The sequence below is a fragment of the Fundulus heteroclitus genome, chromosome 12 (genome assembly GCF_011125445.2).
Source record: "Fundulus heteroclitus isolate FHET01 chromosome 12, MU-UCD_Fhet_4.1, whole genome shotgun sequence".
Lineage (NCBI taxonomy): Eukaryota > Metazoa > Chordata > Actinopteri > Cyprinodontiformes > Fundulidae > Fundulus > Fundulus heteroclitus.
Genome location: NC_046372.1, coordinates 18,092,723 through 18,117,449, shown reverse-complemented (window position 1 = coordinate 18,117,449; position 24,727 = coordinate 18,092,723). Strand labels below are relative to the sequence as shown.

Sequence of the window (24,727 nt, the reverse complement as noted above, 5' to 3'; positions counted from 1 at the left end):
TGAAGCTGCTACCCCCGCGACCCGCCCCTGGTCGCCTCTCCAGATCTACCCACATATTCCATAGCTCTGAGATCCGGGCTTTGTGGTGGTGACTCCAAAACATCATCCTTGTTGCCCTTAACCCACTTTGTAATGAATTAAACAGTATGCTTACGGTCAATGTCCATTTTATTTCAGTCAAGATCCATCAACTACCGAGGCTTAACTTTATGGCTGATGTCTTGAGTTGTTGCTTTAATACTTCCGCGTAATGCTCTTTCCTCCTGATGCCATCTATTTTGTGAAGCAGTCCCTCATAGGATTGTCCAGATACTAAAATTTAAAACTTGATACTAAACCTGTCAGAATAAATCAGTAAATTGCACGATGAGCTTGATCTTTTCCATTTGCATGCATGTTTTCCTTGTGTTTCAACTAAACACACTGGATGACATTTTGTTTTCACTCCGGTGCATCGGTTTTGACTCACCCCTGCCTTGTCGTTTAGAGTTGGGAGAAGTGGACTCTTGCGTCAGGTACTTGCCAGACTCATGGTCTCATTGCGTACTTATTTATAAAAATGTCCTTATTGGAAAATCAGGATTCTTTTAATTCATTTATTTGCCACAGCACTTATTGTGCTTTTGTATTTTGTGCTGACTATATCAGTCCCAAAAGGGGAAATTGTGTTGGTAATAGTATACAATCTTGATTATATGTTTAAGAGAATATATTGTCAAAATACTCTTTAGTGGAAACATTTTAACCCTAAGATAAGGCACTTAAATTCATTCACTAACCTATTTTTAAGCGAAGGGAAGCCTGTTCTTAGATGTATGTTTAGAAGTATCTCATTGTGTAATACCACCAGCAGCAAACATTTTGTTGTATCTTCATGGTTTACAATGGCAGCGTCTGCCATCTTGTTTCGGATGCATGTTTCACAGCTTGCGTTTCGTTGCACTTTGAATTCATCTTTGAATTTTGGTCAACTCCCGGATGATAATTGAAATAAAAGCGAGTTTTAAAAAAAAAACAATTTCTGTAAATTGATATTGTAAAAAGAAAGGGAGAAAAATATTGACTATTCGGATTTGGTATAGTAAAATATCTGATTTTACTTTTAAGCCATATCCCCCACATGACTTGCAGTATTTCACGGTGTTACATCATCAGTTATTTGCCTCTAGTTCTCCTAAATGTTATCAGACGTTTTCAGAGCCATGGCCACATCGTACAGGTTTTCCCAAATTGTTTAAAGACATCTTGGTGTGTAAACCTGTGTATGTACCCCTCTGACTAGGACGAAATTAATAAGATAACATAAGATAGGCTTTATTGATCTCACGTTGGAGAAATTCACTTGTCCCATCGGCTCAATAGTCAATCAATAGTCAAGAGAAGGTGCCAAAAGTAGGAAAAGGTGCATGAGTTATATACAGCGTATCTTCATATATATACAGTAGATCAAAAAGAAAATGAGAAAAAATAAGAATAAAAATGCAAAAAGAAATCAGAGTAGGCAGATGATGTCATATGTACATTCACGTATATATATATATATATATATATATATATATATATATATATATATATATATATATATATATATATATATATATACTCATTCATTCATTCATTCATTCATTCATTCATTCATTCATTCACTTGGTGATAGCAGCAGAAGTCACTTCACAAACAATCTATTTTCCTTCATTCTAGCATTTAGCAAAAATAAACAAAGTTGGCTATTGTGACTGACTCAAAGTATGAAAGTTTCGTTCCATCTTAAAGTCAAAGTGAGAAGGGGAAAAAAATGTTCTATACAGTGTATGTCAATATTGGACTTACTCTATTCCTTGTCTTATAGCTTTCCCCAGGCAACTATCTTGTGAATTTTGATTACCATAATCAAAATATGGATTATTATGGTAATCATTTTGGCTAAAATACAAGACATTCTTTTACAGTACATGAACTATGTGATTTCCAGCCAGAAGTCAACACAAACACGTTTGACTCTTTGGAGTCTTGTGGTTATAACTACAGTGAGGCTGTAGTGGCTCTGCCACTCTCAATGCTTCTTTTTACCATAACTTGCATCACAACCAACATTTGCATGTTGGTGTTTGTTCAGTGAGTCAGGCTGGAGGAGGTGCAACTAGTGGAGTCGTGATTTTAAAATAATGACGTGGTACGCCCCGTGGGTTTAAAAGAAAAATGGCAAAAAAAGTATTGTCCATGAGAGAAGATGTTGCATAAACCTAAACTCCCTCATTTACAATATGTTTATACAGTGGTAATACAATAATAGTAAAGGTAGACTGGAACTACAATTTTTAAATGTTAATGTTAGGTTTAAGACTAAAGAAAAAGTGAACTACACGTGTGGCAAATGTACTGAATTTATTTAACGCTTTTCTGAACCACTCTAAATGCTTTACTCTAGAGCCACATTCACACATTTAAACACCAATATGCAGATTGGTAAGCAACTCCGGGTCAGGTGCCTTGCCCAGGGGCCATGTGACTGGAGGAAGCGGAAATTTACCCTACAATCTTCCGATTGTAAGATGACCCACTGATGCAAAACTTTAAAATCCTTGAGGCTCGTTGCTGCGTATGACTATAGTAACACTTCATGGTCTTTAACTCTTTTTCTCTACAACTGCATTTCTAGTTTTCTAGTTGTTTGATGTTGTCCAGCCCATTTAGTCCGCTTCAGAAAGTGCAGGGGGAAAATGAGCCAAACCAAGAGAATGTTGCAAACCCTTCACAGTCAAACCAACCCTGTTTAGTCTGCTTTAATCGGACTCTGGCTTGTTTGCTCTGAAAGTTCGGTTCGGTTTGAGGAGGTGTGAATGTGCAATCAAGCTCTGATGCAGACAAAAAACACAAACTTGGGTCTGTCTCAAAGCCTGGTTCTCGACTCGGTCAAAGCGAACTCTGGAGCGGTTCAAATACATATGGGAATGCCAAGCGGACCAGTGGCTGCTCCAAAAGCAGGAAGCAGACTACAGCGCAGGGCAATCTGGGTAAATACAACCAAAACAAACGCAAGTGGCTAGCGGTAATAACACAGTAATAATACTAATGAAGCTACTTCTGTCTTGTATAGTTGTATGCACCACTACTCGCACGCTGCTGCCTTATATGGAGCCGTGTCCCCCGCCTTATATAAAATATAATATTCTCCGTGGTCCTCTGTGCTGTTGAACAACCTCATTCCTTCAGTGCTTCTTGGATCAGCGCCACCACAGGCGAGGGGTTGAACAGGTTGGTCAAAAGGTTTTTGGTTTGTTTTGTCAAAGTGCAGCGTGAAGGCAAACCGCACCAGCTGAAAATGGCTGCTGCAGTTGTTGCCGTTTGGTCCCCGATCAAACCGAGACTACTGGACTATTAGGTGGGTGTGAAAACCACCTTCGTCCCCTTGACTCTTCTGGTTTCAAGTTGCTTTCAGAGTGTGAAACCATATTTAGAATTTATTTGAGAACTAAGGTCAATGTTACTGGGCCATTTTATTCATCTGAAAGTCACGCCTGAAGTCTTTAAACTCATGATCAGAGTTCCCGTGTGAAGTGCTTTAGCTTGTTAGTCAGGCATGCACAATGCTTTTTTTTTTTTTAAATATCTGTGATCTCTGTGTCGTTTGTTTTTAACAAGACACCATCACTTGTATTTTACTCATAACCATATAGTTTGTTTTTTGCAATGCACAATAAATTTAAGCAGAAGCCCTAATCAGCACAGTTTTCCAAGTCTTTTATTGGTTTAAGTGTATTGAGTCTTAGATTGTTCTGAGCCTTAAATGGCAGTACTCAGTCGGGGGTATTCATGGTTACCACTGTACCCGCGAATAGCCCCCACTTCATCCCTTACTTCCTCTGATGTGTAAAATCCTCAGAGGGACCGCTGAATAATGCAACAACCCCCGTGCTCTGCCACACCGTTCGCTTTATTTGCTCCGCTTGTGTGTTACGAGCTGGAGGATAGAGACTGATTACGAGTGTTTGACAAAAACACTTAGGACTTGATAAAAGCAAAACAGCAGACCGCGCGTACAATTGACCCGGTTGGATGGGGAAATATAAGCCTCAGACACACACTCTGATCTCTGCCAGAGAGGACAAATGGCTTTAATAGAGAAAACTCCCGGCTTTACTCCAGAGGGATGGGAGGGAGGGGGGGCAGGCCATGCACATTATGAGTGAGGAAACTTTAGGAAATAATCCACTAGAAATGAACATTCGACTGCTAATTATGATATTAAATGGAGTAATTGTTTTTGATCTAAAACCAAGACACATGTTTTCTGTCGAGAGTAAAATTTAAAAGCCATTATGTTGAAAGTTCATACTGTGACAACGGACCTCTTAAAAGCATTTTTGAGATTAAAAAAAATATATATTTTTTAATCAGAACTTCTGGATACTCGTGGAGTCTGGGGCTAGCTTGATATTGCATCGCCACCACTCTAGTTGATCCTATATATGGACACATGTGAGCGGAAAACGGTCGTGTGAAAATCCTTCTGATGTGTGAAGGCTTTTCTTAGCAGAGAGCGTGCTTATACTGTTTTATTATATAACACCTCATAAATCTGTATCATTGCAAATAGCTTTTTTACATTAATATGGGGATTAGAGCTGATGTTCAACCTAAAGCTGTGGGGGGGGGGGGTTGAATTGATCTCTGCTCAGTCACAAGTTAGAAAGATGAGGCTCGGCACTATAGAGAGCTTAACTACTTTAATGGACATGTCTGTAGCAGGGAGGGTTGCAGCATCGTCCACGTATGCTTTCTTTTTGAAGTCATAGTTAATATAGGTAGCATCAAAGTGCTTAGCACTTTAAATAGACAACAATAACAAAAGACTTCTCAGCAATCCTCCAACATTTAGTTAAGTTGCAACAAAAGACTTGTTGCCCTTGGGTTCATTAGCATAAATCCGTCATAGAAAATCCATAATATACCAGTTAGTTTGAACGACATGCCTTGTGTTCACGTAAACGCTGTAACAACGTAAGAGATGCATCACAGTTGCATCAAGCAAACATCCGCACTTAAGTCAGTTTGACACATTCAAAACAACTCAGTCCTGACAAGCGTTTACATGCACACGGATCCAATTATCAATCAGCATGAACCGGCCCTCTCATTCAGAATACAGTTTCATTACGATTGAGCTCAATCTGATCACAATATTCTGATCTGTTGACAAGACGCTATCTTTATTCTGATCGGCCCTTTATTCCGATTATGTTTGTCCGTGTAAACGTAGCTAATAGGTTCTATTTAGCTGGACTTGGAACAAATACGGCTCTATGTATGATTGTAAAGGTTGCTCCCCTGATCCACATCCAACACTTTGCTACTAAGCCAATGAAGCCGGGTCCTGCACTATAACTGAATTAGTGACTCATTTGTTGATTTTATTTTTTTATTTAGTTTTCTTTTTTTTAGATAACTCTTTAAAATTAGTTTTGCTACCTAAAAGTTTACTGAACCATTTTTTTCTTACACACAGAAAAGAGCATCACATTTAATAATGATCATCAGTTTTGTTATTGCAACCTACATTGCAATGAAATTCGTCCTCTGCATTTAAACCCTCCCTCAGGGAGCAGTGGGCGGCCACTATGCTGTGCCCAGGGGCATTCTGGGGGCTGAGGGTCCTTGCCCAGGAACCCAGAATGGCAGTCTATGGGATTTGAACCCAGAACCTAAATATAGCTCTATTTCCAGGATAAGGAGTTTGCTTACATTTCACGCAAAGGATGCTAGCGCCTAGCTTAACTAACCTGAGTAAAGCAGTCTGGGGTAGGGCTGCACGATTTTAGCAAACCTTGCAATGGCTGTGATATTAGTAAATATTGTGGGAGGAATATAAGTTTCAATATTTGCCTGTTTTCTTCTTTTGCCTATCTCCTTCTCATCTGTGCTTCCATCACTCTGTGACCTTTAGCATGTTGGGCGATGTCATTTGTGTCCGGTGTGAGCATCTGCTGCTGTGATGCCCTGTTCAATTTGCTAAATGTTAGACTAGAATATGTATTTTAATACTGAATTTTATAAATTTTCAGAGGAAGCACAAAAGCGACCAACTTTTTTTATTATTTTTTATTGACTTTACGTTGAAGGGGCTTGCTGCTGGTGTAGTGGTGGCTGCAGCAGACCCATTTCTCTGTCTGTTGTCCTATTAATGACTTTATTTCAGCACAATAAGGCTAAATGCACAAATTATGACTTCCATGTTTGAACTGATTTTTAGGAGCTTTTGATATCTGAACCCTACCCCCCCCCTTTTTTTTTTTTTTTTTTAATGAACCTGAACGAAAAACACAGACACTTTTCTCAATGGATAATCTATCTATATCTCGTCATAGCCGCCTGGCCGTGAATGCCAGGCGGGGAGGAGAAGTGCAGCCTCAACTTTCCCAGAGGCTCATGCAAGCGTCAGTTTGTGTTATAAATCATTCAAGGCCTCTCAGAAGGGGCACAATACATTTTCATCCCTGCTCTCTCATCCCTCCATCCTCTCGCCCTGTTTTGTTATTGAATACAGTTCCTCTGAGCACACGCTCCGCCACATGGCTCCGTCAGAAGGAACGACGGGGGGGAAAAGGGTGAAGGCTTTAACCAGGAGCACAAAGGAGAAGGGTAGACATGTATTTTAAGGTGAGGAGGAAGAAGGAAGGCGTTCTAATTTATTCAGAGTTCCAAGAAAAGTCACAGGGTCATTACCATGCTGAATAATGAAAAAGCTCCAACGCTAAGGCTACTTTGTAGAGGGTTTGTTTCTGGGGTTTTTGTTTTTTTTAGGCCGGTACGTGTTGCGGAAAGGTCAGCCTGTGTTGGCTGGGAACACCGTGAATGCTTCACCACCTGCTTGTCAGGGCAAAAACAGCGCAGTAGCTGACAGGGCTCTTCTGTCAGGACAACTCGCTCAGATCTGATGTGTCTTTGTGAATATATCGCTCGTCTGTGCGCTCGAAGGAAAAAAATATTGTTTTATTTATTTGATTGCTTGCTGGTGGGTGAACGAGCAAAAGGTTGCGCTTGTCCAGCTTGTTGTTGTTGTTGTTGTTGTTGTTGTTATCCGTCCTTGGATGTTAATTGGACGATCGTAGCGGATTTGTTCAGCGGCACACAGACAGAGGTATGAGCTAAATTCCCAAAGTCTGCACTCAGCAAAGAGCCGTCTAACCAGCCGTCTGTGTCTTCCTCATTTAAACCTCAGGAAAAGGATCATTCCAGTCATGAGGGACGCTCACTAAAAAGTCTTAGGAATCTTTGTCAATCTGACACCTGATCAGTCTGACTTACACCATGAACATCAGCTAAAAAGTACAAAAGAACCAGATAAAATATATTAAGCTTATACCATATCATTCTAAAATGATCCAAGTATTTTTTTATTCCCTATATTCTAACCTGTAATAGAAGTTCACAATGCTTTTCAACTTTATTTCTTCCATGTACATATCTTCTATCTTTCCTCAAACGTGCCTAATCACGTAGTATGACCATTAAAAAAAACACCCAAAAAACAACATATATTCATCACATAAAACAATGTACACAAATGTTTGTCCTGATAGTGTTTACTTTAGTCCTTTTTGAGCCTGAAAAGAACTTGGCACCGGGTGGGATCAGCAGACATAAACATTGTTGTGCCATCTGCGAGCCATCAGAAAGCAAGATGGCGGCAGCCACTGTGAGAGCCAGCAGGCTGTCCTGCAGTGCTTGGCCGTAAAGCGACAGCTCGCCGTGGTCGAAGACCAACCCGATCTACACGGTTAGGCTTACGTAAACTTTCTTTTTGCACGTCCGCTGGACGTTGCCGACTCGCTCGGCTCCATCGCTTCTCCTGGTTCACTCATTGTGCGCATGAGCAATATCCTACAAACGGTCACCTGGTTTTTGTTTTTTGAGTTGTTGTACGTGAATAGGGTCCTTTTTAGCAGATAGAGTACCTGGCAGAGGCCATTTACCCTGAGGGATAATAACTACGGACAAATACAAGGAAATTTTTAATGCCTGTTGAGTCATTTCACATTGTGCTCTTTTCACAGTTATATGTTTGCACAAGGTGGGTACCACCTTTATCGCTCTTATCTCTTGTTTTATTAGCCATTCCACGTCAGGAATGTTTTATACAAAATGTAAAAAGCCTTTTAAAGCGCTCGTCGGGTAATAACGGATGGAAAGCAAACATCCTTTTGGCGCGTGAGGTATTTTAAAAACATTTTCACGAGCTCAAAGAATCTTGGCGGTCTCACCGGATGAACTGCGGAGTAAGGCTGCCACTAAAAACCTTTTTCTCCATTAATTTATCAACAATTTTCCTATTAATCCAAACAACTGATTTCCTCCAAAAATCACAAACTATTTGTTATATTTCATATTTATTGCAGTTACCAAAAAACAAAACAAAAAATGTAGGAAGTACGAAACAGCCTATATGTATAAAGTGACAAATTATACAAGATGAAGAAAAATGAACCTCGCTTTATGTACGCCAAAGTCTGCATGCCAAAAAGGATTGCCTTTAACTGGGAATGAAAAAAAGTGCTACTCCAAAGGAAAAGGAATGTTTCCATGAAACCCTTTTGAACACATTTAAAAAAAAATGAGATGGCAATTAAAGCAGTTCTATTATTTCTGACTTTGTCTGGTTGGAATATTTTTCCCTGGGATGTTGACATTTTGTTGAATGTGCTTAAAAAACGGCCCGAACACATGCAGAAGTGACGTAAATCAAACTAACGCGAGCCCAGATTCTGGCCTTTTTGTTAAACGTTTACTCAGGAAAAGATGACAGAACTTCTCTGAGAGAATCCAGCAGCTTTAGAGAACCTCCGATGGCTCTTGTTTTTACTCGCCGTTAGTCTCTGTCACCCATGGGCGAGCCGTGCCTCCGTTAAACTGATAAATCGCACACTGTCCGAATGTTCTGTGTATCGTCTCCCAACTTCATGTATCTCCAAACTAGTCACCTTTTTTTGTTTTTAAAATGTAAATATTTAATACCCTGGCTACTCGGTCGCTAAAGCAAATGCTTTATCCAAGATAACTGTGGAAATAGCACCTGCACACAGCTGACCAAACACTTGAGACAAACCTGAAGGATACATATACACAAACAGAACCCCTGAACAAGCAATAGTTATGTTTGTTGAAAAAAAATCCTGTTTATTACATTAAAATGACGTGTTGTATTGATTTGAATGGATGATTCGTTGTCGTGATTATTATCATGTTTTTCTATATAAAAAGCTTTGAATGATCTCTCCTTGTACTTTGTTAAAGCGTCATTAATTTTCCTGATTAATGTTGATTTGGATCGACGAATAAAGCCTGCATGCAACGTTTTCCTTTTTGCAAAGAGTCGCCTAACCAGTCATTTGTGTCTTCCTCATTTGAACCTCAGGAACAGGATCATTCCAGTCATGAGGGAAGCTGACAAAACTGCGGTTCTGGGTTTACACTGAGGAGAGTGGAGAGGAGAGGCAGACCGACGCTAGGCTAGCACATCCTTTCACACATTTCCTACCGGTAAGGCACTACACAACCTATTCCGTGTTGGTTTTTACTCTCTGTTATGTATCAGAGCACCTCTGTTTTCTGTCATAACCACCACTGTAAGCAAACATTTTGCCAACAAAGTTGTAATGTTCCTATGTACGTGCGCACAAATGCACGGTTACATAAACCAACACTACAGGCACCGGCCACCCTTACGTCGGCTCCTTGTTTGCCTCGTGTTGAAAGCTCAACGCCCTGCCGGCTCTCTGGTGTGCAAACACATGAGCAGTTTCACTTTGCACTGACTTTAGAGGCACCGTTTCTTACCCAAATGTCTATTTTGCAATAACAAATCACATAATTTCTCTTTGTCAGATAAATGCATTTATTTAGTTTATTGAAAACCTTAGTTAAAGCATTTAAGTCATTTAAAGAACTATACTTTGCTTTGTTTGGTGGCGAAATATTGTATTTTTTTGCTTTAGGCACATATTTGCTTAATCATCTCTATGATGTAGTGAGTTATGAAAGCCCAAGGTTCATCTGTGGTTTGGAGTCCTTTATGATTTGAGCAATAATGTAAATCTGTCTCTCAGCTTGTCATTGCTGCACAGAGAACCAGCAGCAATCATTACATTTGACAAAAAGTCAAGCGCATGTGTTTGGATGTCAGCGGTGCTGTAGGCAACATTTCCTGCTCTGCTGAGTCACATGCTGGTTGGTTTATAAAAAAAATAAATAAAAAAAAGGCTGGGGCGATAGACAGAGGTAGAGCTGACTTGACTTGCAGACTATCTCTCCAGGCAAGACCAAATTTGTTTTTTAAATATGTAATTTCTCTCTTAAGAGTATGGAACTCCTAAAGGCAGAGAAAGTTCAGACAGGCCTAGAATTTAAAAATGTTGGTGACGCAACAAATAAAGCCATGATATTTTGTGTATTTCTAGTGAGGGTTGTATACAGAGGGCTGTGTTACACCTATTTAATGGTTTTATATCATATGAACATTATGATATAATTGATAACAGTGCCGTTATTTAGGCATTTGCAGTGTCTCAGTCCGGTCCTTCGTTAAATGTAACACAATCAGTGCTGGATATGCTTACACTCTGGAGCGTTGCTGTGCGGTGAAATAAAACATATTTCTTTTCTATTGTGCTTACTCACTCGCCACCATCTTTGACACTGCAGCAAATGTTTTTCTTGACACCGGCAGATATTGTTTCGTCCCAACTGAGGTTTCTCCACGACGGCCTTCGTATACTGCTCAAACATGAGGTTAACTAGATTACAAAGGATCTGTTAAAGATTTAACCAGACACTTGTTGAAAGTTGAGAAAAATTGCATTTTAATTGTCACCTAATCAGTGTGATGTAGTCTTTAAGATGCATGCTGTTATATAAACACAACGAATAAATACTATGATGTGTCATAACGTCAGTTTTCTGTCTGCATGGTCAGTGCTAATGTTAGCTTAATGATAGCTTAGCACCAGCGCAGTTGTTTTTTTTGTGTGTTTCAGAACTTTATTGGTAAGAATATAGACGATCAAGTAAACAAAGAATAGTATACAGAGCATCTGTACAAACAGCAGCCAGGTCATTTAGATTATTACTACTACTACTTTATTTATAAAGCACTTTTAAACTACAGCAGCTGTGACAAAGTGCTGTACAGACAATAATCAAACATTTAAAATGGAAAAAACTTATAAAAGATTACAATAGAAATATAAAAAGGAATAAGAGCAAAAGTCTCAACATGTTAAAAGCCAAGGAATAAAAGTGTGTCTTAAGGCGAGTTTTAAAAGTTGACAATGAAGGGGCAAAGCGTTCCATAACTTAGGAGTGGCGACACTAAAAGCTCTGTCTCCTCAGTCTAAGTTTAGATCTCGGTACCTCCAGGAGCAGCTGGTCAGCTGACCTGAGGCAAAGATTAAAGAATAAGATTGAAATTGGAGTGCAGTTTAAATGTTTCAATTGCCTTGCAGTTAAAATAAAATGGTTTAACAACCTAATTTAAAAATCGGAATGATTTAGGACAATCTAACTTACTTCCTGTGTGGACTTCTAGGACTAATTTGAGAAATAGTGGCGCCCTGTGACTGCAGCATGGCACTCTTGGAATAAGTCAAGGAACTCGAGGACTAAAATTTCTCTAAGCAAATTATCTGCCTCGAGGCCTCATTAAATTGTCTTTACCTATTTTACGCACTGTGTTGCAGCCGAGTAGTCACTTGTGTTGCGCAACATCTCACTTCCGCTAATGATAGCCCACCCGGCTGATACGTGGATACCAAGTCTGGTTATCAGCTTAGGAGAGAGACGGGGAGGGGCAAAAAGAAGCGCAAAGAAAACAACAGAGTCAGAAGTGTGGGTTCACTTTAAACTTAGCAGAAAAACAGAAACAGTGCAGTGTGTGTGCGCTGAAAAAACCAAATTAGCATTTCATGATGCCACTTCCTCGATGCAACACCTGAGAAAGAAACATCCGCTGCGGGAGCAGAACCCCCTCCCCCTCCATCTCCAAGCCCCCTCAGGTGTCAACTCACGGCTAAATCACATGTTTGTCATCAACTGGCGCTGTGAAAGCAAACAATAAGGATGTATTTTACTGATGGAGTAGTAAAGTATGTCTGCAGCACGCGACCGTTCGCGAGGAAGCTGAAAGGGAGATTTGTTATACAAAAGGCAGCTTTTATTGTGCTGCTGATTAAATTTGCTCTTTACCTTTTTTATTGTTTCGTTTTTGTGGCACTAGTGGTTTTATTTGGCAGTAGCAAGACAAAAAATGGGGTTGAGACAGGGGACAGGGCGGGGGTGGGGTAAGGGGGAGGGGGGGCATGAGACATGGGGTAAAGGTCCACGGATCTGGACTCGATGCTGGGAGGCTTCCGAACTTGGGTCCCATCTTCTACCCCTGCACTTTTGTGATAGGTGTAATTATTTTTTATTACGTTTGTTTCTGCACTAAAAAAACTAGAAGAGTCTTATTTGGCACTACAAGGGTTTTATTTCAATAATGTTCTGCTTTTGGGGTTAAAATCTGATTTTAAAAGAAGGAATTGAATTATCTTACATATTCTCTTTCATGTATTTATAATATTCAAGAAAAAAGCTTAAGTAGTTAAATGAAAAGGCAGCAGTATGGATTTTTTTTTTTATCCAATTACTTGATTTATCGTCAGAGTAATCTGTTGGATACTCGATATCAGCTGCAGCCCTAAACATATGTTTCAATGTGGGTACAGTTAAACTTGTGTGGACAAAGAACACAGAGGAAGTTGTTTCTGCTTCATAAATGTATTGCTTTGCTTTGGCTATCCTGAAATTCTGCAATTAGTGTTTCAGCTGCTCTCTCTCCTACACAGAGCTGTGTGGGGTTTTTCTCAGTGGGCAGAGCGTGTGACACAACACAGACAGGCCAGGAACTGCAGAATCAAACACAGTCTCTCCTTTACTGTAAACATCATTATAAGAAGTTAAACCCACTTTTGAGTGTTGAGAAAACGCCAGATTTGTTGCGTTACCAAAATAAAATGCACAGCTTTGTTAGTCATGCACATAAAACTAGGCAGTAGCTGTTAAATACGGGCTGTGCAGGACGTAGGAGCGTGGCTCACTGGAGATGCAGCTGACATTACCGGACAGCAGAGTTTACTCTGGCAGTTTGTCATTAATGGGAGAACCGGAAGAACCAGATCACATCGCAATATCCCTAATAGTACCGCATTGAGAGTTTGGGCTTGCTACACCTAGTACTTAACTCGTGTACTGTATTTTTCGGACCATAAGGTGCACTAAATATTCTTCCCTAGTGTGTAATATCACTCCGCCCCTTCACGTACACAGCTCTCTATCCGTCTCTGTCGGGAGGACAGAGTAGTTGGACTACACTGCCCTGTTTCTAACATAAGGCCAAAATAAATGTAACTTTTAAATTGAGTTAAATTACTAGGTTTATTGTTGCTAGCTCGTACTCTGGATGAGGGCTGCCTAAAGGCTCTCACATACTCGTGTGTACTGTGAGCTTGGTGGACTCTGCGCTGTCTCTCCACGGATGTTTTACCCTTCATAGTTGAGTGTACTGCTGCCTACATTTCTTGTGGCAATTCCTACAATACAACTTTCTGCCAGTGGGACGAAGCAGTGGAACGGATGGTAAAATGTAGGGCTGTGCATAAAAATCGATACAAAGATTAATATCGACGTCTTTAAAAATCATTTAATATCAATATTCTGGCAATATTGATATACCTCCCATACCCTAGGGGGCGTAATTAAAGCACGCCATTACTATTCACAGCGAAGAAGTGCAAGTGAGTTGAATTTGCGTAACGGCCGACATGATCTTGGAAGCACCTTTGTCCCTAAAATCAGATGATGTAAAAATCAAAAAATCAACATAAATATAATATTTGGCAGTTTTTTTTTTGATTGAACGGCTTTGAGAATTAATTTGAAAGTAATAAATATCAACATTGGAGTCAAATGAAATCAAGCTGAGCTATATCAAGAATATATTGTATCGTGAGCTATGTATTGAGAATCGTATCAAATCGGCCCATCCTAGATGATACCCAGGCCTAGTAAAATGTGTGATTAGCTAGCTGAGCACCTAGAGAGAGAGGGACTGAGATGCTGCGTCCTGGAGACCGCCTGCTTGGAGCAGCTCAGTGGATCAAGCTCAGTGTTACTTAGAAAAGTATGTAGGGGCCTTTACATGAATGCACTTCTAGTTTAGACATTACAGTCAGGCAGTGTTGTAGACAGCTCAAGGGTCCTATCAGGTGGTGACACCATGTACCGTAATGCTCCCAATCTGCATTGGCTTTGTTGCTAACCAAAGTCACACTTACACATTTTAACAGATTTTTGAGCGCATTGTACCACATCAAATCGGTCAGTATGGACAACAGTAATTATATATAAAGCGCACCATCAATTTTTGAGAAGATTTAAGGATTTTAAATGTGCCTTTATAGTCCGAAAAATACTGTAATTAAAAAAAGTCCTAACTAGGGTGGCAGATTGTAAGGAAATAACAATTTTTTGAAAAAGCTGCGACGTATTACAATAACAATGATGATTAAAAATAAGCCACATTTTCCCAACCTTCTTTTCCATCACCAGAGTGAGGCTCAAAATGATTCCTGCTCCTGGCAGATTTGAATTTAAACTATTTGAATTTTCCCAACATCTGTTTGTTAAAATGTAAATTAAAAACCGATTCTACATAAATGAAACCCCTTGTTCGTCATCTTCTCCTAGATGCCCGTCACTTTTTTCTTTCACCAACAAGCTTCCCGGTGGAGTGTGAAGAATTTTTGGGCAACTGTTTATCAGGTGGGGACAAGTCCTTCTTATAGCAAAGGTTGGCTGCTTTGGACCCGACGCTACGACAGCCCACCAAACATTTCATCCAAGCAGTCCTCTGTGATTGGGATTCTGCACACAGTGAACATGCGGTGACGGCTGTGATTTGATATAATGTGGAGCCCCACACAAAATGATAACCTCTGAGTGTCTGCTGTGCACAGCAGTGACATTTGAATTAAACGACTGTGCCACTTCTACACATGCAAGATGCAAGACGTTTGTGCAAAGTCAAAAGATAAACCAAGTCCCTAATGAAACAGCGTTTTTCTTTCTTTTTTTTTTTTTTTTTTTTACATGTACTTCATTTAAATTGCCTATTCATTAGCAAGCTGGTATTGTGCTTAAAATAAGCTTTTTTTTATTATTCATACAGTAACAAGGTTGACCCACTTAATTTCATGCAGGAGGCACACACAATCATACGCAAGCATGCGTCACACACACGCATGCTGGGCGCTCTGAGGACTTTAATTTCTGCTGAGATGAGAGGCTCTATCAGCTCAAAGTATTTTTTTTTATCTGTATTTATGATACAGAATTATTAAAGTGCACATGGTTATTTTTAAGTGTGTGTGTGTGTGTGAGATCCAGGCGCTCGCTAACAAATGCACACAAAACCTCAAAGCGCTAAGCCTGCGCTTTGTAATGTCATGATAGGAGTTAAGGGAGCGGGATTATTACGTAATTCTTATGCTTTCACTTTGACACACATTAGCCTCATACACTTTATCATTACAGTCCTTTTCCCCCACCGTCACTGATTAGGGCTGGCAATTTGAATCCCAGTAAGAATTCCCTCAGTCTGTCTAATTCCTGTTTGTGTCTAAAGCTGGGAGGGGGTTGGCCTAAGCTGATAAACCCCCTGGCCATGCAAACCCACGCGCGCCGTGCACATATGAACATTTGTGTTCTCTCTGTGTATCTCAGCTGTATCTGTGCTGATGTGTCTCCATCTATAGTCTACATTTAAATATGTTTATTTTTAATGTTCATGCTTCTGTGTGCATGTTCTCTTTGTACACATATGCTCTCCCTCACAGGGAACCTCGGAATAAGGCACCGAATAAACAAATGATGAGGGAAGAAAACATTTTCTTTATTGAAGTGATATTTATTTTGATTAAAGTTTTAAGTAAGGTGAATACAAACTGTTATATAGGTTGTAATGACAACTTACTTTTTTCAGTAATTCACATATGTCACAAAATATTGTTCAAAACAGTCTTAAATTTACAGAAACACTAAATGTAATGTTTGAATATGGAGAAGATGCATGTTTCCAGTATATAATTGGCAAAGATGAAACAATAGGATGCTTAAATTATCAGGCTTATAAATATATACCTACAAGCACGATACACCTGGTCTCGTTATGACATGCTGCTATATTAATAAATATGTTAGAATAAAACCAAAGGCTTGGATCTATGTGTTAGTATCTATACGTTAGTTTATGCATATGCATTTTTTATTTGCTCGCATTGACCCACATTTAACACATGAACGCTTTAATGTGTGTGCGTGAATGTTTGGTGCTTATTGGCAGGCGTCTAATTCAATTCAACTGTATTTATATAGCACCAATTCACAACACACGTCATCTCAAGGCACTTTGCAAAGTCAAATTCAGTCAAATCATTCAGACAACATTTGATAACAGCAAAGAAGCATTTTTTTTTCTCATCCTACTCGGAAACATATCTGACAGGAACATCAAGTTCATTAACTGCTTTGGATTTTCATGACCAAAAAAGACCATGAAGCTAAACTTCTCTTTTTAGTGTGATTATTATTATTATTCTTTTTTTTATCCTACAGGCAAAAATACGTGGTCGTTTAACCACAAATTCTATAATCTCCTCTTAACAGATTAAAGTTTCTAAAATTCATCGCCTGCAGGGCATCAATGCAAAGAGCTCAGTAATCATGTACATATAAACCAAATGTGGATGAGGAATTTTGACTTAAATTTGATCACAGTTTATTTGGTACTTATTTTACAAATCCAGTATTTTTGGTCTATAAAGCTGTCATTGCATACACACAGATAAATCGGATGAATAAATACTTTAGATAATTATATGTAAAAAAAGAAAAATTCATCCAAAATGTTACTTCTCCACATGTTTAAACAATAAAATGTCATCACAACCCTACTATACATTTTAAGGGGTTTACCATTGTTATCACACTAGGATTATTTTAGATCATGGTAAATTTTTATCCTGGTGTATCATAGACAACACAGTAATGCCTATTCTCTAGTATTTTGTGGGCAGTTCATACAGTAGTACACATGTAGTAAAAAAAAAAAAATCACACACAGCACAGCTTTAATCTGTCTAAGCTATTTGCCTAATCAGCTCTCTTAGAACAATACCATTCATAGATTTACGCAGACACGTGCACGCACACAAAGCAAAGTCCTTTCCTGGACTGGCAAGCGCATTACCAAGCCCCCCGTGTTACAACCTGTTGTCGCCAAGTTGCATCACTTTACACAACTTATCAGAGGAAAGGAAGAGCAGGCGGGGGGGTGGGTGGAACAGAGCATAAACAGGTGGCGAGCAGCTTCCAACGCTCACACGATGTGATGAAGCTGGTTTAGTCTGGTGTATGTCTGGCTTTAGCAAACTTTACTTGTTGCTTTCATTTCATCCCCTTTGTTGCTCTTCAGATCTTAAGATTATGTGTTCATTTGGAACTAAGGCAGCGCAACAAACCTCCTGGTTGTGTTTAAACATGTGCACGAGTGGAGTGGGGGTGCGTTTTATGAAGAGAGAGTTAAGGGGGATTGAGGTTGTGCCAGTTATCTGCAGAACTCAAAAAGGAGAGATGAGAGGAAGATGGGCTGATGCAACCAGAAGACAGACAAATGCCGCGTATCTCGTGCAGACTCGCCGCTTCGTGCCTCGGGTCAGCAGATAGACAATCAATGTGTGCACGGTGGAAAATAAATGCAACAAAGAAAACGATGCAGCCATTAGAAATAAAACTATGCTTGTCTTTGGCTGGAAGGCAGGTAGGTCCAGGTTTGTTGTGTTCATGGTTCTTTAGCTTTTTCTTTTTTTTTGTTATCGATTTGTTTTATTACTAATTCAAAAATCATGTTGAGAAAACCGTGATGCTTGGTTTGCTGGCTCAGTGTTCGGTTCTGGAAAATAAGATTTCTGAAGTACCTGAATCACACAATCTTTCAAGGATGCTTAAGATCTTCAAGTGTTTTTATTTATTTTTTTATCTGAGTGCTAATAAGGAAAAGCGAAGAGCTATTGGCAGTATAAAGTTTTTGTTTACAACACAACACTTGTTGCAGCATCCCCAGTTTGTGGGATGCTGCTATCCAGGCAAATAGGGTTAAATTCCTTGTATCGTCACAAACTTAGGGAATAAAGGTCAATCTGATTCTGAGTTGTCATTTTCAGTATCAGTAAGGTATAAAATATTAATGTCTACTAAACTCCACAGGGAATACTTAAAGATTGATGTTAGTAATGCTAACCGCTAATTGCACTAAACCCATTTTGAGACTAGATGCTAAAGCTAGTTTAAAAATCAGCCCTTTTATAATTGTTTTGGTTTAGAAACAATAAAAACCTGTTCAACTGCAGAGCGGTGTATCACCAACTGCTCTCTCTCTCTGTCTCTCACTCACTCACAAACATTGCCTGTGTTCCTAATATACAATCAGGGTTATGTGTATTTGAAAAGTGACACAAGGTTTGTTTTTATCAGCCGTTTACTGAAACATATTCCAGTTCCAGCTACATAACGGGCATGGACAGAATGTGCAGACTTTCAGCTTTCATTTGAAGGTATCCACACTCAAACTGGCTGAAGTGGTTGGGAGTTTCAGCTCCTTAACACAGGCCGCTCTATTTTTAACGGACCAAAAGTAATTGGACAATTGACTCAAGGGCTAATTCATGGGAGAGTATCGGCTATTACTTCATTATATCTTTATCAGTTAAGCAGATAAAAGACCTGGAGTTGAGTTGAGGTGTGGTGCTCTAATTTGGACGGAACAGACAACATGCAGTCAAAAGGAGCTCTTCATGCATTTGAAACCAGCTGCTAAAAAAGAGAAATTGCTGCAATACAAGGAATGTAAAAATTTCTACAGTTTTGGTACATCCTGAGAAAGAAAGAAGACACCGGTGAACTCTGCAATGAAAAAAAAAAACCTGGACGTCCACAAAAGAAGATCGCAGAATAATTTCCATGGTAATGAAAAACCTCTTCATTACAAGGAAAGACTGGACAGCCCAAAAAAACCTAAAAGAACCTGTTCTGGAGGAACATTCTTTGGACAGATGAAACCAAGATCATGTTCTGCTACAGCAGTGATGGAAGGAAAACAGTAGGGCAAACATGTGGAGCAGCTCATGTTGCGAAGCATGACTCCTTCATCTATAAAACACGGTGGAGGCAGTGTGGTGGCCTGGGCGGCCATCGCTGGGACACTAGTGTTTATTGGTGGCGTGGCACAGGACGGAAGCAGCTGAATTAATTCTCAGGTGTTAAGAGATCGGCTGCCAACTCCAGTCCAGCTAAATGCTGTCAAATTGATTGAGTAGGGTCTACGTACACAGATGGACTATGACCCACAAAATACAGCATAAGCTACCCAGGAGTTTAATAATGCAGAGAAGTGGAATATTCTTGAGTGGCCATGTTGGTCACCTTGACTTTACTCAGTTGACCATGCATTTCTCATGTGGAAAAAACAAAAACAAAAAAAAAACTTTGGATACAAAAGCCCACAAACAAACAGCAACCGAAAGTTTTAGTGGTAAAGGCCTGAAAGTGCCTTTTAAAAAGGAGGAAACTCAGCATCTGGTGATTTCCAGGCGTTCAAGACTTCAGGCTGTCAGGGCCAGCTTCGAGTTTTCAACAAGTATTAAAATGAACACTTTATTTTCTGTTATTTCATTTATCCAGTTACCTTTGAGTACCTGAAATGAAGGGATTGGGTTAAAAAAGCTTTAGCTTTTTTTTTTTTTTAAGTATTTTTGAACTAATGCCAAAAGTTTGCACTGACAAGACTGCATATTAGTTGTTTCATTTTAAAATTCGTCGTGGTAATGTACCGAACCATTATTGGAAAGAAAAATGGTCTCAGACCAAATATTCACAGACCTGACAGTAAAAACATCTGGCAGGTTTCCCGAAGGCTCCTGTTAGTGACAGCAAACGAATGGCCTGACAGTCTAAAATATAAGTAAATTAAAGCTATCTTTCCTTTTAAATATCAAAGTGGGACCCTACAGTCACCTATAATCTGTCTTGTAAAACAGTAAATGAGATGCCCTGTAATTTTTTTTGTTTTGATAAATTTCAATTGATACAAAGACACGGCTTTGTAACTTTGAGCTATTTAAAAAAAAAAACACTGTATTATAAGCATTTATTTAGTCAGACTAGGGGAATTATTTTATTTAGTGCAGTTCTTTAGAGGAGAAATGAGCTAAAACTAGGATCAGCAGGTCAAACTAAAACAAAAAGGGTGATCAGAAATTGGCCACAAAATCTTGGATCTATGCGTATTTGACTTAATAGCAAATTTTAAGGAAACTGGTTGGTACACAGAGCACCAAGGCAGTCATCTTTGTGCATCTGGTGCCATTGAGGCAGGGTGCACCAAACTTTGCCTTTAAGGCTGATATTTCTGGAGCGAGTGTGATGGCTTAGATCCCCTTTAAGACCAGAGGATTAGGATGATGCTGATGCTTAGTGTCTTGGCCTGTGTGTCTTGTCAGCCTCCTCAGTGTGGGGCCGGCCTCTGCAGCCAGATTTGCTTGCCGCATCTGGCCGATGTGCAGAGAGATTTCATGGTAGACGGAAAAAGGAAGGAGAGAGGCTGGAATCGGAGAGATGGCGTGCGGCTGTGCACATGTGTGAGCTGCGTGTGCAGTGGAGCTAACTGGAGCAGTTAGTCCAGGGTGCATGCACGCTTGACGGCCCGGCTGCAGCCTTGTAATACGCAGCGCTCTGTGTTGGTGTAAGCGAAAGCGCGCACATGTACAACCGTTACCCGCCGTGCATGGTGAAGTGATGAATCTGTGACTCACGCTCGTGTGTCTGTGTGCGCAGCTCGACAAACCTTCGTCATCCTGAATGTTTTTTTTTCTCTTCTTCTTCTTTTAATCACCTACCAACTGCCAAGACACTGATAAAAACTCTAAAGTCTTAAAGACACCTAATAGACGCGTACAAGCATAAAGAAACCGACACGTCTGCTCAGTTTTTGTTGGTTTAATGTACATCCAGTGTGGAATATTTCCCTAAATGTTTATAGTGTGGTTTGACATCTTTTCCCAGGTCTAGCTGGCCAATGCCGGGCCCGTCGTGGACATCTGGTGGCGGTAGCAGCAGTGACAGCGTGTATGAGATAGTGGTCCCCGGCGCCTAGCCCATGTCCAGCCCATAATGCCGTCATCCACACGGAAAGGAGCGCCGAAGGACCCCGAGCTGGCCGACCTCTTCTTCAAAGATGACCCAGAGGATGTCTTCTGTGACCTACATGAAATCGGACATGGCAGCTTCGGAGCTGTTTACTTTGTGAGTGTCATGGCATACGTTCATCGGTGAAAACGACCGTCATCAAGTCCTTAACTGATCAAATTCTTATGGCTCAGTCTGAATGGAAAGGTTACTTTTAATATGTCGTTTCTGTTTAGAAAAATCTTCTTGATCTTTATTGGCCATGTTAAAAAATTAACCGGATCTTGTTGTGTGAAGTTTTGCCAGTAATGCTGTTGAAATAATAAGCTGCTGATTTTATTATTATAATAATAATAATAATAATAATAATAATAATAATAATAATAATAATAATAATAATAATGAAAGTTATTTATATAGCACCTTCCAACAAAGCCTAGCATTGACCAAAGGGCTTTAAAAAACTTTTATCATTCTCTCCCCTTTATCTCCTCTTTCTTTCACCTTTTCTCCCTTTTCCTCTTCCACTTTCACATTGTAGTGTCCATATAACATGAAATACTCCCTCCATGAATTATACTAAAACTATTTACATGTTTAAATCAAGCGGAGCACTATGGCGAAAGCGGTAAGGCTCCACTTGTGAAAGTAAAATCTGTTGGGCTCTTTTTGGCATTAAGACAACAATTCTTATTGCCACATTGCCAGACAGGATACCATGTAGAGCGAGGCACCTCCAGCAGGTATTTGTCGGCAGACCGTAAACTTCTGCCGGATTGGTGGATTTTCAAATGTTGATCATATAACTTTAACACCGGATGAGCATTAAACCACAAATATACCTTTTAATATTACCTGGCTGCTATACATAACCTTTATTTACTCATTAATGTATGGATTTAATTAGTCCATAATGAGTCTTAAGGTGTGAAATCATCACCTCAGCCCCTCTGTAGTCTTTAATCTTCACTAATTGTTCATCAAGCCTTTGCTTTTACAGCCACACAAAGACAAGATAAGAGAATGTTGCATTTCTCTCTTCTTTCTTCCTGTTTTATTCGCCTCCAACCGATCTTCTTTCTGCACCTCACCCAACACTGGTTACCCCAGCTCTGTATCTGGGGTAGCTAGCTTCCTCCCGCCTGATAAACAGCTGTCCTCTTTACATAGAATGACCGAAGTCAATAAAGGAGCTGCATGTTCCTTTCTGCTAGGGCTTTATCTTCTCTTTCTTTCCGCGGTCAGTGGCAAACATTAAAACAACTAAAATACACTTCTAGTCGCCTGGTCTATGTCCCTCAGATTAACGGGGTTAACGTTGGACAAACGTCTTTCCTGATGTTGTTGCTGGGCTCACTTTGACTTTCTTCCAGTTATAGAAAGGGTGGGATGATCCTCATTAATCATGATTATCACAAATAATAAAATACTAGTAAGATGAAACAAAAACAGTCAGTTATAGGGAAAAATTGGCTAAAATACAAACAAATCCTAAATAAAACTGCATAACTTGGAAGCTTGAGGTCCACTCTGTGTATAGCCTGAGTTATAGCGCTGGGAGACAGTTTATGCCCCCCTTAAAGCGTTCCTTTCTAGTTTCTTGTCTTACTTACAAGTACTCTGCTTTGAGGAAGTCACATTTTTAGCAGTCAACGGCCTGTTTGAGGTCACGCCTCGCCGCCTGGAGAAGATATAGGTCCAAAACTGGATTAGGCGTGGTTAGCTTTGCTGTATACCCAAGTGTGCTTAAGCTTAAGGTCACAAACAAATGGCCAGACATTTTTCTTTAGGATCTTCTGCTGGAGAGCTTAATAATTGTGTGATGATCTGAAACATCAAAGCTTGACAAAGAAGCAAAAATAGAAGAAACACGTCAGGCACAATTACTTCCTCACAGCTCTCTACAATCCGTACTTTAAATAAAACACTGAGCTTTTTTTTCTACTAAAACTTAAAGGAAGGAAAAAAATGGTTTCACCCCTAACAATGTGCCTCTCGTTACAAATCCTGATAACCTTCTTTCAGAAGAACGGACATATCTATCATTTCTAGACAGAAATGTGCAGTTATTTGTGGCTACTCATTAACCTTAATAGTTATAATGAGCATATCTGCATTTCTGACAGCTCAGAACGTCTCTCATTAATATTTTCGCGGCACAGTCGCAGGACAAAGACAATTTAATGTGAAAATCAAAGTCTGTCTGGAAAATAAATCTCCAGTGGTAAATAAAGCCACCGTTCAAAATCTCCTGCTGAAAGAAGCGCAGGCCGTCTGCAAACATGGCAGCAGCTGAACCTGCAGCCCAGAGATTGATGACGGGGCAGAAGCACAAGCACCTACATGTATGAGCATTTCCTACGCCCACATCTCTGCACGTTTGTCTTCTGTACATTTCTAAGAATATAGGAGAAACTCCGCTGTTGAGGAAACCAAGAGAGGGAATCCTCTGCTGGCCACGCAGACCGCCCCTAACGGTTTTATATCCGCTCCACTCTGGTGTCCAGTCAGGAGACCAAACTGTTGTTAATGATCAACTGACTCCCACATCTTCTCCCTGCCTTCTGTGATAACGCACGTTCTGAATGCATTTTATTTAATGCTAGTTTCCCATCATTTTTTGGGAACACTTGGGTGAACTGATGGTCATTCATGCAGATTCATACGTTTTAAAGGAAAAAAGCACCTGCAGGAATTAACGGTGGCTCGCTGTTACTCTAATGTTCTTTGAGCCACAAAGGGAAGACTGTGATTTATTTGTTAGCGGGGTGCAGCTGAGATAAGGATTCAGACTTGGCTGTCCCTGGGGCCAGATGCTACCAAGGTTAACACCACAGGGTTAATGTGGCCATGTTGGTCTGGACTGACGGCTCAGGCGCGTTACAGTATAGCTACAGAGAAAGCATGCGGCACGCACCTGCAGGCTTCTCCTACTTGCAAAGCAGCATGCTGTTAGCAGTTGGGCATTTGTTTACATTCAAATGAGACAATCTGCTGAGTCATTTAGTGGGATATGTTTGACGTAGTGCGTGCGTTATGATGCTTTACAGATTTATCTGCTCATCCTGTGCAACTCCCCACGGCAACACGGGTTACTGTCCAGTGAAAACTCCCCTTTGTTTTAGTCAAAGGATATTGACTTAAGTGTCACTCAGCGGTGATTTAAAATGCTTGTATCTCCAGCTTTCTGCAGTTTGTTTAAATTAGTATTTCAGATTTAGGGCTTCTGCAGGGTCTTAAAAAGTCTTCTTTCTTATTTCTCAATATTAGGCTTTAAAGGGCCTTAAATATAATTGAATAGTTCATGCAAATTTGATGTAACTATAGCTGATGTTTCTAGTTTTTTTCAACTGCTTCTCCCTTCAGTTATTATTTTTTAACAATAAATATTTTTCTG

At 39.9% G+C, this 24,727-nt stretch overlaps 1 protein-coding gene across 8 annotated transcripts in view; it reads left to right on the top strand.

Annotated features, from left to right (window-relative positions):
• Positions 1-24,727, top strand: part of taok3a (TAO kinase 3a) — a 74,706-nt gene that overhangs the window by 12,456 nt on the left and 37,523 nt on the right. For 7 of the 8 annotated variants that reach the window (XM_036144099.1, XM_036144100.1, XM_036144098.1 and 4 more), the window contains exons 2-3: positions 9,413-9,537; positions 21,208-21,447. In XM_036144099.1, the coding sequence (XP_035999992.1) occupies positions 21,316-21,447 (132 nt within the window). In that variant the 5' untranslated portion in view covers positions 9,413-9,537; positions 21,208-21,315. Of the gene's footprint in view, positions 1-6,637; positions 6,658-9,412; positions 9,538-21,207; positions 21,448-24,727 lie in introns of those variants that run through there. The other variant, XM_036144101.1, reaches the window with a different exon arrangement.